The sequence below is a fragment of the Fusarium verticillioides genome, chromosome 9 (genome assembly GCF_000149555.1).
Source record: "Fusarium verticillioides 7600 chromosome 9, whole genome shotgun sequence".
Taxonomy (NCBI): domain Eukaryota; kingdom Fungi; phylum Ascomycota; class Sordariomycetes; order Hypocreales; family Nectriaceae; genus Fusarium; species Fusarium verticillioides.
In genome coordinates this window covers 801,902-814,902 of record NC_031683.1, presented here as the reverse complement: position 1 = coordinate 814,902, position 13,001 = coordinate 801,902, and the positions used below count along the sequence as shown (strand labels likewise).

The window sequence follows — 13,001 nt, the reverse complement described above, 5'->3', positions numbered from 1 at the left end:
GCCCGGGAACCGGAAGAGGGAGGGGGGGTAGGGGGGGGTTGGATCTAGGGGGAGCCTCTGAGGGGAAAGCGCGTGCACGTCAGTGAATTTTGGCCGGTCGGAGGCGCGGTGGTATTTATGAGGGAAGAAGGCAAACTCCGCTGAGCCGTTGACTTGTCTCTAACGGGGTGGCCAACTTGGCAAGGGGATTGGGTATGAGGGGATGGAAAAATTTAGTTGACCGAGTTTTGTATCAAAGGGATTATGAGGTGGTGCACGGGCCACAATCACCGTCATTGCCATGGATGGGATGTGGATGGTGGGTGGCTGGGGGTGGATGATATTATGGTAGAGGTTGGTAGTATCATGATAATGAGATTGATCAAGATGAAAGACGTTTCAAATCAGTCACAATAGGTGAGTCAGCTATTTGATCATTCATGTTTGTTCTGGAATATATATACATTTAGATTATGCACAGCTGATTCAGAGCTTAATTCGATCTAGAACTCTATCTCATCATACCCATCCAATTGAATGTGGCTGGTGAGGACAGATCAGAACGCAAGGGGAAGGTTCCCAAACCCGAAAGGACACGGGATGAGAGTGATGACGGCCCCGTAATGCCACCGTTTCCCGAGCTTCGTCTTACAAGATGATCGTATTCAAGAAAGGAACAAACAAACTCCGTGAAACTTGAAATGTATCACCGCATGTTTACCAAGTGAAGGAAGATCTTATCTTGCGCTGATGAATAACAAGCTCGAAAACGGTAAAAGAAACAGATCCCATTCTATACTGAAGCACGTGCATCGCCTCTCTTACACGTTCACGTCGCGTCAAGAGATGCCATGCAGCAAACCACTATAACCACTTAACAGCTTTCACCCTTATACCGAAACTGGGACGCATCATACCCAACCCGGGATACAGGTCCACCTTGGATCAAGTCCAGGCAAGGGCAGGTATCAGGTGACCATCCCGTTGGCAAACAATGAAAAAGAAAGCAATCACATCGGGTTTCGAGCTTGTGCCCCCAAGATCTGTGTCACTGCGTAACTAAAAACATTTTACTTGATGCTGGGTCTTTATTTGTACTTCATATCTCCTGAGGCCACAGACTACGAGATGATCCCTCCGGAAGCGAACGTGAAGGTTGCGGATGTGACCAATTGCAGCTTATCTCGAGTCCACTATCAATCCACTTCGTCCAATCACCGCCATTTTCATTTAGAGGCTGCAGTGAGGCCAATCACTGTAATTAAATGGCTCTCCCAAGCTCAAGGTCAGGCCGCATTGGGCCAGTCGTGGACTCTTAGCAGCCAGGATAATTCTCCTTGCCGATGGAAGCCAGAGAAACAGCCACACCATGACTCATCCTGTGGCACTCATCCTGTGGCAGGACACGTGACCATCTTGCTCTAATCTTATCGCTTGTGGGGCTACCACCAGAGCCAAGCTGGGGTTCCAGAAAAAAAGTTCCTTCACTCGAGACCGAGCGACGGCTTCGTCAAATTTTCCATTGATAACGTTCAACAGTATCACTTTTCCTCATTCATTACGGAAAAGATACTACCCCAAGAAATCAGGGTCGCATTAATATCTTGCTTCTTGAATTAATCACCCGTTGCTGAATCCCATCATCGTCGAATCCCTGCACGCGACCGCTTAACATCTACTGCGCTTCACATCAAAACCTACTCATAATGTCAACAAAACGCAAAGCGCCGGTCAAGCTGGCCGCTCCCGTCGCTAGAACCAGCGCTCGAATTCCCAACAAGTCCATCATTGACGAGTCAAAAGCCTCCATCGCCGGACCCGACGCCCTCCAGCCCTCACAGGTTGAGACCATTGAGATCTCGTCCGATAACGACAGCGACGAAGATATCTCCGATGCTGAGAGCCCAGAGGAGGAACAGGCCGCTCAGGAAACTGCTGTGACAAACACCCGCCAAAAGGTCGCTAAGCAAAAGACCAATGGCCAGTCTAACGACGAGGAATCAGACGCTGAGGGAACATCGCCTTCTTTCGGAGAGCTTCTCCGTGCAGAGAACGATATCATTGATGTGCCCTCCGCACTCAACGGCGCAGTCGTCTCCCAGCCTTCGCGAAATGCCATTGTGCCCCCGACACACCAGTCCCTTACCACCGTTCTCTCTCAGGCCCTCCGTACCGACGACACAGACCTCCTCGAGTCGTGTCTGCACACCACCGATCTTCCCACTATCCGCAACACCATTGAGCGCCTCGACAGCGCTTTAGCCGGCACTCTTCTTACCAAGCTCGCCGCTCGCTTGTACCGCCGCCCTGGTCGCGCCGGAAACCTTATGACTTGGGTCCAGTGGACACTAGTCGCTCACGGTGGTGCCCTCGCATCTCAGCCCAAGGTTATCCACAGTCTGAGTGGCCTGCAAAAGGTTCTCGCTGAGCGCGCCAAGGGACTGTCAAGTCTTCTCGCCCTCAAGGGTAAGCTCGATATGCTCGAGGGTCAAATGGATCTTCGTCGCAAGATGTCGCGCCCTGGTCTTCACAACGGCGATAACTCGGACTCTGAAGAAGATGACGAGGATGTTATCTGGGTCGAGGGTGAGGACGATGCTGCGCGCACACCTGGTCGAAGGCGAGGTCTTGACACCGAGTTTGACGATTCAGACGACGATGTTCCCATCACCAACGGCTTTGTTGGCGACTCTGACGATGAGGAGGATTCAGCTGGTGAGGAGGACGATAGCGATGCCGAGGAGTCTTTGGACGAGGATGAGGTCAACCATGACGATGTGGATGAGTCTATGGGTGAGGACGAGGAAAGTGATGTTGAAGCTGCACCACCATCCAAATTGCAAAAGACTGCGGGTAGCTTCGGCAAGCGGAGGTGAAGCAGAGGAATTCAAAAGCATGTAGAAGATTGAAAAGGGGGAGGGAAGCTTGTTATCATCCTGGCGTTGGTCTTGTAGACATTGGGTTGCTTAATTTTTCTGTATGTCTGTTTCTTGCAATATGACGAGTTGATACCTCCCCATGCATTGCATCACTGTCGAGCGTTTGGACTTGGGTAGTTTGGTCATATCATCGTGTTCATGCTCCTAGTCTAAAACTACATGCCACCGGATTGAAGAAGCAATCCCAGGAAAAAAAAACATATTAAAACGATTAGATTGTCAAAAAATAGCTGTGCCCTTCCAGCGTCGCGAGTATTTCCAGCGCCATGCAATGCTAGGTGCCATGCAGAACAAGAAAAAGCAAATTCCTCAAGATGTTATCCCACCATTGCCCTCTATCCACAACACCGGTGATAGCAATGCTATAAAAAGCTTCCCCTTCCCTTCTATATTTCCTCAAATAGTACACGAGATATATCTTCCACATGGGTCGTCTTAGAAAAGGTACTTGCAGGCCATGTCAACAGCCGATATGCTGTTAACTTGCTCAAGGGTGAACACCCTGACGCCACTGCTCGATTCTGTTGGTAGAACCACCTTGTCCAGGCATTTGTATGGCAGGTTGCAGCATGCCTCCACCATAAACACTCATGGCACCGGCGCCATAAGGACTCATGCCGTTGGGTATGCCATTGTACCCCATGTTCATCGCACCGAGGTTCGTAGCTGATCCGCCATATGGGGCTTGCTGCATGGGGGCCCCATAAGTACTGAACACAGCACTCTTTCGGTGGTTAAGAGCTGGTTGGTTGAACAGTTGCGTATGAAGGGCAGGGGAGGACATGGCTGCTTGGGAGTTCTGACCACCAAGACCATTGTTGAAAGTACCTCCACGGTAACCTCCAGATTGCGCATTGCTGGGACCACCGAGAGCCTGCGGCATTTGGCTTCGATAAGCGGCCATCTTAGCGTCACGCTCTCTCAGAAGCCTCCTCTCATGTTCCATGCGAGCGCGCTCCTCCTGAGCTTGGTTCGTCTCCCTTTTAGGATGTGCAGAGAGAACGCTGGACAACTGGTGCATGCGTCCGTTTATTCCTGGGATCGGTGCCTCAGCCTCTTCGGCGCTGGCGTTCAGTTGGTTGAAACTCATTTCACGCTCACGAGCTTCTCGTTCAGCTTGTAGACGTTTTCGTCGTTGACCCAGGGTTTCCTCCTCGACCATCTTGGGCTTATACTCTTCCTCTTTCTTCTTCTTCTCTTCAGGATCCTCGAATTGATTGAGGAGCTCAACGGAGAATGCACTGCTGACAGGTCGGGCTTTAGGTAGAAGGTTCTCTGCTTCCTCCTTGGCTGCAAGCCGTCGCTTTCTATCAGCAAGAGTCTCTCCTTCAAACTCATCATCCGGCTCAGTCGATGCGTTTTGTACGGAAAGTTGGGCAATAGATTGGTGTGCCGAATGAGGAGTCGTGGGAAGATGATTGGCACTGAGGTTGTTCATGCTAGGCCTGTGGCTAATTACCATAGATCGAGGATCCTGGCCATGCAGACGAGCTCGGCGGTGACTGAGGGGTTCGTTCTCTTCCATCTCACGACGCTCCATCAAACCGATAGGGCGTTGAAGATCCATAACATTCTTTGCACCTTGATTGCGTGCCGCAATGACAGCCAGAGGAATATCCTCGTCATCGGAATCCTCATCAGCAGCATGTGCCTGGCCTTCTTCCCATGCCAGGTTGATACGCTTGTTATTTCTTGCCTTCTTCTGAGTTTCGGCAACAGCATCCATCTCCAACAGTGTTGCATGCATGCCTCCTGGGAATGTTCGCTGGGTACGTTCTTTTTGCTGCTGCTTTCGCAACTGTAACTCGGCCAGGAGTGTCGTTGGGGGTCCATTGTAGCCTTCCTCCTCAGACAGATCCTCAGCTTCTTCGGCGGCTTCTTGCTCATCATCAACATGGCCATCGCTACGACCGTCGACACTGCGGGCTAGTCCGTCGTGCTCATTCGCATTCGTGTCAGCATTGACAGGTCCCAGCCCAGACTCTGACTTATGATCCTTGTCATCGTCGCTAACATGGCTGTGACGTTTGCCAAGCCACATAAAAGAGGAACGCTTTCTGGCATGTTTCTTATCGCCTTCAGGCTGAAGAACCGTGGATGCAGCAACTGAAGCTCGCTTTTTTTCTTTGCCGTAGACTTCCTTTCCAAGTCTGCCGGCACGTTCGTGATCGGTAAATGCACTGACAGGGGCGTTTGCTGAAGCATCTAGAATGCTTTCAAGGGTGGCCATGGCTGAGCCGTCCTTAACCTCGATCTCTCCTTGCGTGTTGTCGGGTAGATCAAAGTAGGCGCTTGCTCTGAGTTGTGGAGGCAAGTTTGACATTCTCGACTTTCGCTTGTCAAGTTCGTTCCGAGACAACCGTTGAGGGCGCCTCAGTGTCTCAATCGGAGCATTGGCATTGGCTTCCGGTTGTACAGCAGGAGGGACATCTTGGTCCGAGTGGACAGAACGAATTGTCTCTGGTTCCTGGCCCAAATTGCCAAATCCGTCAGATGATAAAGCAGCAAATGATTCTCGATGACCAGCAAGAGGGTCAGGGAGCCAGGAATCTCTCGTAGAATCGCGCTCTTGTGCCTTTGCATCGGCGTCCAACATCTTGGATTGCCTGTTGCCTTCAAACATAGCACTCATCACCTGGGAGCGTCGCTTATTTCTTTCATTGGCCTTGGGTTTATTAGACAGCTTGGGGGGCAGATTGAGCATAGCGGGAACCCGCGCAGGGTAATACAGCATTTGTTGACCGGACTCCGGGTCAAAATAAGACTGGGGCCGAACATGTTCGGATTGGCTCATATGTCGCTGTCGAGGTCGAGGCTGGGGTTGAGGCTCCAAGTCATCAGGGAGGGAGTAAGGGTCATCTTGTTCAGGCACCCAATGGACGCCATCAAAGTCGCCAAATGCATCCTGACATTGTTGGAATGTTGTATCTGAATGTGAACTTCCGGGTCGCTGAGGATCCCTAGACTCTTGATCGGCAAGAAGGCCAGTGCTCACATCGGGGTGCGGTCGCTCGTTCTTGGAGTTCATAAAATCGTCGTCTCCCATCATGTTTTGGAATACGTCGGTGGCGGGCATGTTGGCATCGCGGAGCTCATCAGGGAGGAGAGATTCGCCCTCAGGGTTCTTGACTGGTGTTTTGTCGACCATGTCGAGGACGTCCTGGGTTAGTGCAATAGGTTCTGATTCCGAGATCTCGGCGAGTGAGACCTTTGTTGATCGGACACTTCTAACAGAGGCTTTGCCTGGGCCGTGACGGGATAGAACTGTATCTAGATCAAAGTCTGGTCGGCCAGCCGAATTCTTGGATCCTGATCTAAGACGTCCGGTAAAGGAGTGATTAGGCGAAAGTACGTATCCACCGGGGGAATAACCACCGTGGCGTGCGGCGTTATTTGTAGAAACGATGGAAGAAGCGATGGAAGGATGTCGTCTTAGTTGTTCGATAGCGGAACCGGGATTACTGGTGTAATCGTCAATGGACCCTGAGGCTTTGACGCTGGCAGCAAGGATGGAGGAACGTCTACTATCGGATCGCTTTAATTCAGCATGTAAATCTCGAATCGCATCGTCGATGGAACTTGTCATAGACAATCGTTCGGCGGTCGCTTCGAGTTGTGCGATGTTCCCGACGTATGCTCCAGATCGGGCCTGGGAGGTAATGTCGGGAGTTGGATGTTGGATACTGAGCGAAGGTGAGTCGGGCGCTGTACGGATAATGGGCCTTGGCGTGGGCTTGACAAAACTCGTATCGAGTTTTATGCCACCGACTCGAGAAGAATGGGATGTTGTGTGAGAGGGGGGAAAGTCGTTGTCGCGGGAGTCGTGTGAGGAATGTCCGGTGCGGTGTCTTTGATGCCCAGGGGGAATAGAATTGTTGCTAGTGGAGGCCGTGCTTGACATGGCCTGGGTGGTGGCGCTTTGAGGAGCACTACAGTGGCTGCTTGCCTGTGCCTGTGCTGTGGCTATCCCTGACGCAGGGAGCCTTTCCACCGATAAAGGCCCTATAGATGCAAGAGCAGTCTCGTATTGCTGTTTTTTGCTCGAACTATCTATTCGATACTCGTGCTGATCGGAATGAAGGCCCCTGAAACCAAGACTGGGCTCGCCGGTATTTGATGGGGCGGTGCTATTTTGGGTAGCGAAGCCTGTCGTATTTGATGCAGCTTCCGCTGGCGAGATGATTTTTGGCTGCGCAGTGACCTCTAATGGCTTTGTTTGGTCGTAATCTTGGGATCCCCGATACGATTGCCGATTAGAAGTTTGTTCTAATTTTGTTTCCTTCGCGATTGATCCAGAAACATTGTCCTCATGAGCGGCACGTGTCTGTTCGGCGAGGCCGCCATCTGTATCCGTCCCTGTACTTCCAAGAGGATCTGCGTTGCGTTGGCTCTTAGTGCTGGGGTCCGAGGGTCTAGCGGGCGACCCCGCTGTAATCACTGGCGATTGGCTGATAGACGCTGTAGGTTTGTCGAGACCAGCACTCACACTGCTTGACTCAAGACCGCTTGCGATGAACTTGTCGATGTCGAGAAAGCATGAATCGTCCATGATGCTGAGTGGTGTTGATGTTTGGTCGGCCAGCGACTGAAACGAGACCAGCTCAGGACTTGTTGTTTGGGGCGTTGAGAGAGGAGACGATAGCACAGGTTCTATAAGGGTGTCGTCGTTCTCTTGGCCGCGGTCAGATATTGTAGCCTTTGGAGAAGTCATGATGACTGATTGGTGAGCGCGAAAGTTGAGCGATCCTGCGCCAACCGAACAAGGCAGGGAGGAAGCTGCCTTTGTTTTAATTCTTATCAAGCAAGGATGCACTTAGCATCCAGATCGCCGTGCCAGACAGGGAATTGGATATAAATGGGCAAGATTGTCCAGATTCGGTTCCAAGTACCCGAATGTAATCGAGGACGAACGGCGCAGCGGCGCAGCACAGCGAATGCACCGGCAGCTGTTATCGAAGTGACTGTAGTTTGTAGTGTGGTAATGAAAGGTCACGGGTCAGCACCCCATGATATGCTGGGCTGAAGTCGGTGTGCTATAGTGATAGCTGGCTGCAGGTATCGCAGTTTCGGTAGTAGTTTGCGATAGTGGGAAGCCGGTGTTAGACTAGGGTCGAGAGCTCGAGCGCAGGGACGTCGAAGCTCTTGAAGCTGTTGGGTGAAGAGAATTGGGAAACAAAAGGTCACGGCGCGACAGCGCGAATATGTCTAGAAGTAAAGAAAGTTAGGATGGCTGGACCGAAACGGCGAGACTTTTGTTCAGAGTTTGACGAACGGATATTTGAAGGCAGGGGTCCTTGTAGCAACGGGAACAAGGCGGAAAGCCAAAAGTCGACTTTGATATAAGCAAGACGGAAATGGTTGGAGAGTATAATAACTATCGCCAGCGCAGCACAGGCTTGCACTGACAAAGGAAGACGAATTAGCTGGATCGAACTGGTACTGTAGCGCAAAGCGCAAGCCAAGCGGAAAGGTATCCTGGTGTTTCAATGCTGGGTCGCGTCGCATGGAGAGACAGGATGATCCAGGTATGCTCGGAAAGGCCCGCAACTCAAGACAAAGACAACGACAGGGAGACAAAGCAAATAAGAAGCCAGATATGAGATGGAATGAGACGATGCAGGAAACCAGAGAAAAAACGTGGCTTCGAGGAGAATTGGCTCGTACCTGACGGCGCGCATTTGCAGGCGCAGTGCAATGAAGATGCTTTAGAAAACGAGTCGATATAATCGCCGAAGCGCAAGGCACGGTCGTGTATGTATCTCTCGGGTCAGACAAGTACGCAAGGTCCCAGGCGTACAAGAAGCAAACGACGAGATAAAGGGTTGGTCAGAGTTGTACAAGTCGCAGTTGGCAGAGAGATTGGCCTCCACTGTCTGTTGTGGTTGCGTAACAATGGTATCGGCGCAAAAGAAGAAAAGAAGGACTGAATTGGATTCCAATGTCGCAAAGTTGTAAAAAGTTGGAAGTTGGAGAAAGGATGCTTGTCCGTTGACTTAAGTGGGACGATACCAAGACTTTTTCATCGGTCAATTCAGTTCAACTCAATGGATGAGACGCTATGAATTGCGCATAGTAAGACTGAGTGAGTGAGTGAGTGAGTGAATGTTGTTTACGGAAAAGGCAATGTAAATAATCTTAAACCTAAAACGTATAAACAGAGTTGAAGCTTTACTCGGACAAGGCATATGCAGCTTTACCACAATGATTGAAAACGGCATGGGGTGTCACACTCTTCAATCTACACTAAACCCGCCCATGAACAAGTCTAACTTGATCAATGCTAAGGGAGAGTCTGATAAGCCAATGCATGCTTGAGATGTGCTATAGGGCTCAGCTGATATTGCAGCATCAGCATCCCTTGATACCTTCGCAATAATGCCCATCCCGTACCCATCTCAGAGACTGGATCTCTTTGACTCTGTAAGAAATGACCAGATCGCGATGCTATGGGTCTCTCTTCTCTCTTCCATCCATTCAATGTAACTCGCTCGACCAACCATCGGAAACTAGAAACGCCAGTCTCCACAAGATTGATCCTTCTTTTCTCCCCGTCGACCAATGATCTAATACCGAAAAAAGAAATAAAAAAGAAGACTTTTCCCTCGCATGTTTTACCTCGTTTCGCATGCGGGCCCAGGCTTATCCCCCAGATTTCTCTACCCTCCATGATCTAGCAGAACAACACATAGTCTTCCAATGACCATCAACAAGATGCCAGTTTCTGACTGTGGCTTTAGATAGCGCCGTTGATAACTGTCGAGTCCTACGCGGGAACAGATACCCACCATCTTTCGTCGTCATGTCGTGCCCTGTTTTTTTTGGTTCCCCGGAAGCGGCAGAGGATTTCAACGCCAACTCTACCGAAGAACCCACTCGCGGCCAAGTTTCTAGTCCCTGTTCCTCATGGCTTTTGAGGTTTCCCATAGGCCCAATGCTCCCTTTAGTGCTAGTCCCTGGGATGCTCCGCTCAGACTGCAGAGCAGCCGCAGATGGCTTGGGCTTGGCTGAAGCAATGTCGCGGTGAAAAACGAACGGTGTGCACATCAAGATTCGACCATGATGACGACGAATGTCAGACTTGAAGCTCGACCCGTGCCGTGTCGCTTACAGCAATAAATGATCAAGTGGTAAGCTATGTCTTGGCTTGTAACAGCATATCAAGAATTTTGATATCTTGGCTAAGTTACCTCTCAATCTCGATCATCGACAGGGGTTTTAATGGGCACACCAGAGCTCTGGGCCGTTTTGACCAGGGCCACCGTGGTTTCAACATCAAGAACGCTTCCATCAGTTCGCAACGGCCAAGCCTCAACGATGCAAACTCCTTCAACGTTTTCTCATCTATAAAACAGCCGTTCGCAGACCCGTTGTTGGTTTCATTATCTTGCCAGCCACTGTTGCAGAAAACCACATTGTGGCGCCTGCAACCCTGGTTCACCACGTTAGATCCTGGTCATTTATACAGGTGGCAGCCAGGGAATATGTTGCTATCTCATCATACCATGCAGGGGTATGTGGTCCTTTGCATCTGCGTTGCAGCTCTAAAATAGTAGACTCTGAAACCAAGAAACAACTCAACTCTGCGTGGGAGAGCCGCTATCTTCCGGAAGGTCCAGTTACATCGTGGCATCACTGTTGCAATCGGCTTCTTGTCCAAAACCCGGGTTGCCGGGTCACGTTTTTGTTATGGATGTCCTGAAACAACGGTAGTTGGGGCTCTGTTATTAGGAGAGCATTTCTACTATTACCTTGACTCATGTTGCTCTATAGGTCTCCTAGGGCATCCGTACTTACTCCTGTTCTATCTTTGACCCTGCAGTTTTGATGAAATGTCCGATGGGGTAAATCACGTTTCCCTCGCGTAGTTCGATCGGTACCCTGGATCTAACCTTGTGTTATAGCCTGGGGGATCTTACTCAACCGCATATCAACAGATTTATTACACCCAACAGTGGCGTACTTTCGCCCTTTATGGGCAATAAGCGTTTAAACAACATTTTATGCAAGTGAAATGGTATTACTCAAGTACTAACGTCAGAGAGCATGTAGCATGAAAATTGGTTGCTCTCCCTTTTCGAGGCTCAGGGGAAGCAAGAAAACTCAGGACCTCTACTCTAAGGAACAAAAAGACTGAGGTAAATTTACGCAGACTTAGTATAGATTTATATCTTGTTATATTGGGTTATTTTGACACCCTAAGTTTAGGTCAGAGCTGTTTGCTCTCCAAGTACCTCAAGTCTTGGGCTCCTGTGCTTGTGCTTGTGTTTCTGCCTCCGGTTCTGCCTCCGACTCTCTAACAGATGGTGGATTCTCCAATCTCTGCCGCTCATCCATTGTAAGCTCGCTCTTAGCGGATCCAATCTGGATGAACGGGATGAAGAGCAAAGGAATCGATGCCACGCCAAAGGCCAGCCAGAATGCCACCTTGTAGCTTTTTCGAAGTCCCAGGTTCGCCGTTTCTGCAACCGCAATGTCTGCAATACCGAGGAAGAAACTGATTCCCAGAAAGAGAACACTGTTGATTAGAGCTCCCGCAAGCCCCTGTCTATGGCTTGGCATGTTGGTGGTCAGGAAGATGTTGCTGACTGTGAAAGTGATGTCGATGCCGATGGTGCAACAAACCATTGCTGGGAAAACCCAGGCCCAATAGTTGGGATTCTCAGGCATAAGGGCAAACAGTAACATCGTAATCGCATTGGCCAAGGACGAGATGAACAGCAGCACTCGCCCTGGTAGGAAGTGCAGTGTGAAGCCTCCAACAGTGCCAATGATGAGACCACCAACGCACATAGGGATGTACCAGACTGCAGTAATGAGTGGTGATCGGTGCAATACCAACTCCATGTAGAAGCTTGAGTAGAAGAGGAAGAGACCAAAGGTACCGAAGGCCATGAAGAGTACGGCTAGCAGACGATTCATCCCCTTGGGCGCAAAAAGGTCGGCGGGCAATAGAGGAACTCGGGCTTTATGTGTTTCGACGTACCATGCGCTGGCTAAGAACATGACTCCGAGGATCAGTGTGACGATGATATAGGGTGTAGCCCAGCCATGAGGGGCATGTGAACTATCTGTCAGAGAGTAGACAACAAGGAGAAGGCCTGGGACAATGGTTCCAACACCCCACCAATCCATGGGGATATCAATCTTTCTGTCGCGGAAGTCGAAAGGGACAGCGAGAAGGGAGACGGAAGAGACAACTGCAAATATGATAGTGCCGATCCAAAAGTACCAGCGCCAGTCAAGATACTCTGCTGTTAGACCTGCAACGAAGATACCAAAGAAGAACCCCAGGGGTGCAAAGGCCCCATATAGAGCAAAGATGAGATTCTTTCGAGGTCCTGGACGATAGAATTTGCCCATCAGCATAACACCACCAGGAAGATATGCCGCAGGGCCGAAGCCTTGTAAGGCTCGACAGAAGATGAGCATCATGTAGTTTTTGCTGAATCCCGCAATGAGTGCCCAGAGCATGAACCACAGGAGACCACCATTGAAGACGATGTATCCGCCATACATATCGCTTAGGCGGCCCATTGGGAGAAGCATTGCTCCTGTGATAAGAGAGAACACACTTGAAGGCCATGTTTGTGAAGCAGCTGGGATCTTGAGTTCTTCGGCTAATGGTGGAAGGATAACATGAAATCCACTGACGAAGAATTCCTGATGATGTCAGTGCCTGCGTAGAGCAGTGGTTGACATAGAGGAATAGGAGACATAGAACTTACAGCCATTAACATGGAACAAAACACAGAGAAACAAAACCCTAGTTCGGCCCATATTGACTTAAACACTTCAGGTCGTTGACGACCGAGCTTCTCAACATCCATCGAAGAGTCCCGGCTCTGTCCAGCCTGGACCCCAGGGTTCTCTTCGTCAGTTCGACTCATTATATGCACATGAGATAAGAAGATAGTATATAAAAATAAGAGATAATAGTAGTATTCAACCGTTTAATCGTACACCGAGGCTATAATACAAGAAAAAAGAAGAAGATGCCATCACGCTTTGTAGTATCTCGAATCTCGCTTGCCCCTGTCATTGACCATGCTTGGCGAGTGGATCGAGCGTGGGAAAAATTGCCTC

General features: G+C 50.1%; 3 protein-coding genes across 3 annotated transcripts; 1 reads left to right on the top strand and 2 right to left on the bottom strand.

Annotated features, from left to right (window-relative positions):
- Window positions 1-1,449: 1,449 nt before the first annotated feature.
- FVEG_11238 (hypothetical protein) lies at window positions 1,450-3,156 on the top strand. The gene has a single exon (XM_018900413.1). It carries the CDS (start codon window positions 1,686-1,688, stop codon window positions 2,853-2,855), a length of 1,170 nt encoding a protein of 389 aa, XP_018758687.1. The 5' UTR covers window positions 1,450-1,685; the 3' UTR covers window positions 2,856-3,156.
- On the bottom strand, window positions 2,940-7,876 carry FVEG_11237 (hypothetical protein). The gene has a single exon (XM_018900412.1). The coding sequence runs from the start codon at window positions 7,627-7,629 to the stop codon at window positions 3,406-3,408; it is 4,224 nt and encodes a 1,407-aa protein (XP_018758686.1). The 5' UTR covers window positions 7,630-7,876; the 3' UTR covers window positions 2,940-3,405.
- A 3,172-nt stretch (window positions 7,877-11,048) lies between these two features.
- FVEG_11236 (hypothetical protein) lies at window positions 11,049-12,705 on the bottom strand. Its single transcript, XM_018900411.1, has 2 exons — window positions 12,644-12,705; window positions 11,049-12,256 (listed from the first exon to the last, which is right to left on the bottom strand). Exon 2 carries the CDS (start codon window positions 12,048-12,050, stop codon window positions 11,151-11,153), a length of 900 nt encoding a protein of 299 aa, XP_018758685.1. The 5' UTR covers window positions 12,051-12,256; window positions 12,644-12,705; the 3' UTR covers window positions 11,049-11,150.
- Between the last annotated feature and the right edge of the window lie 296 nt (window positions 12,706-13,001).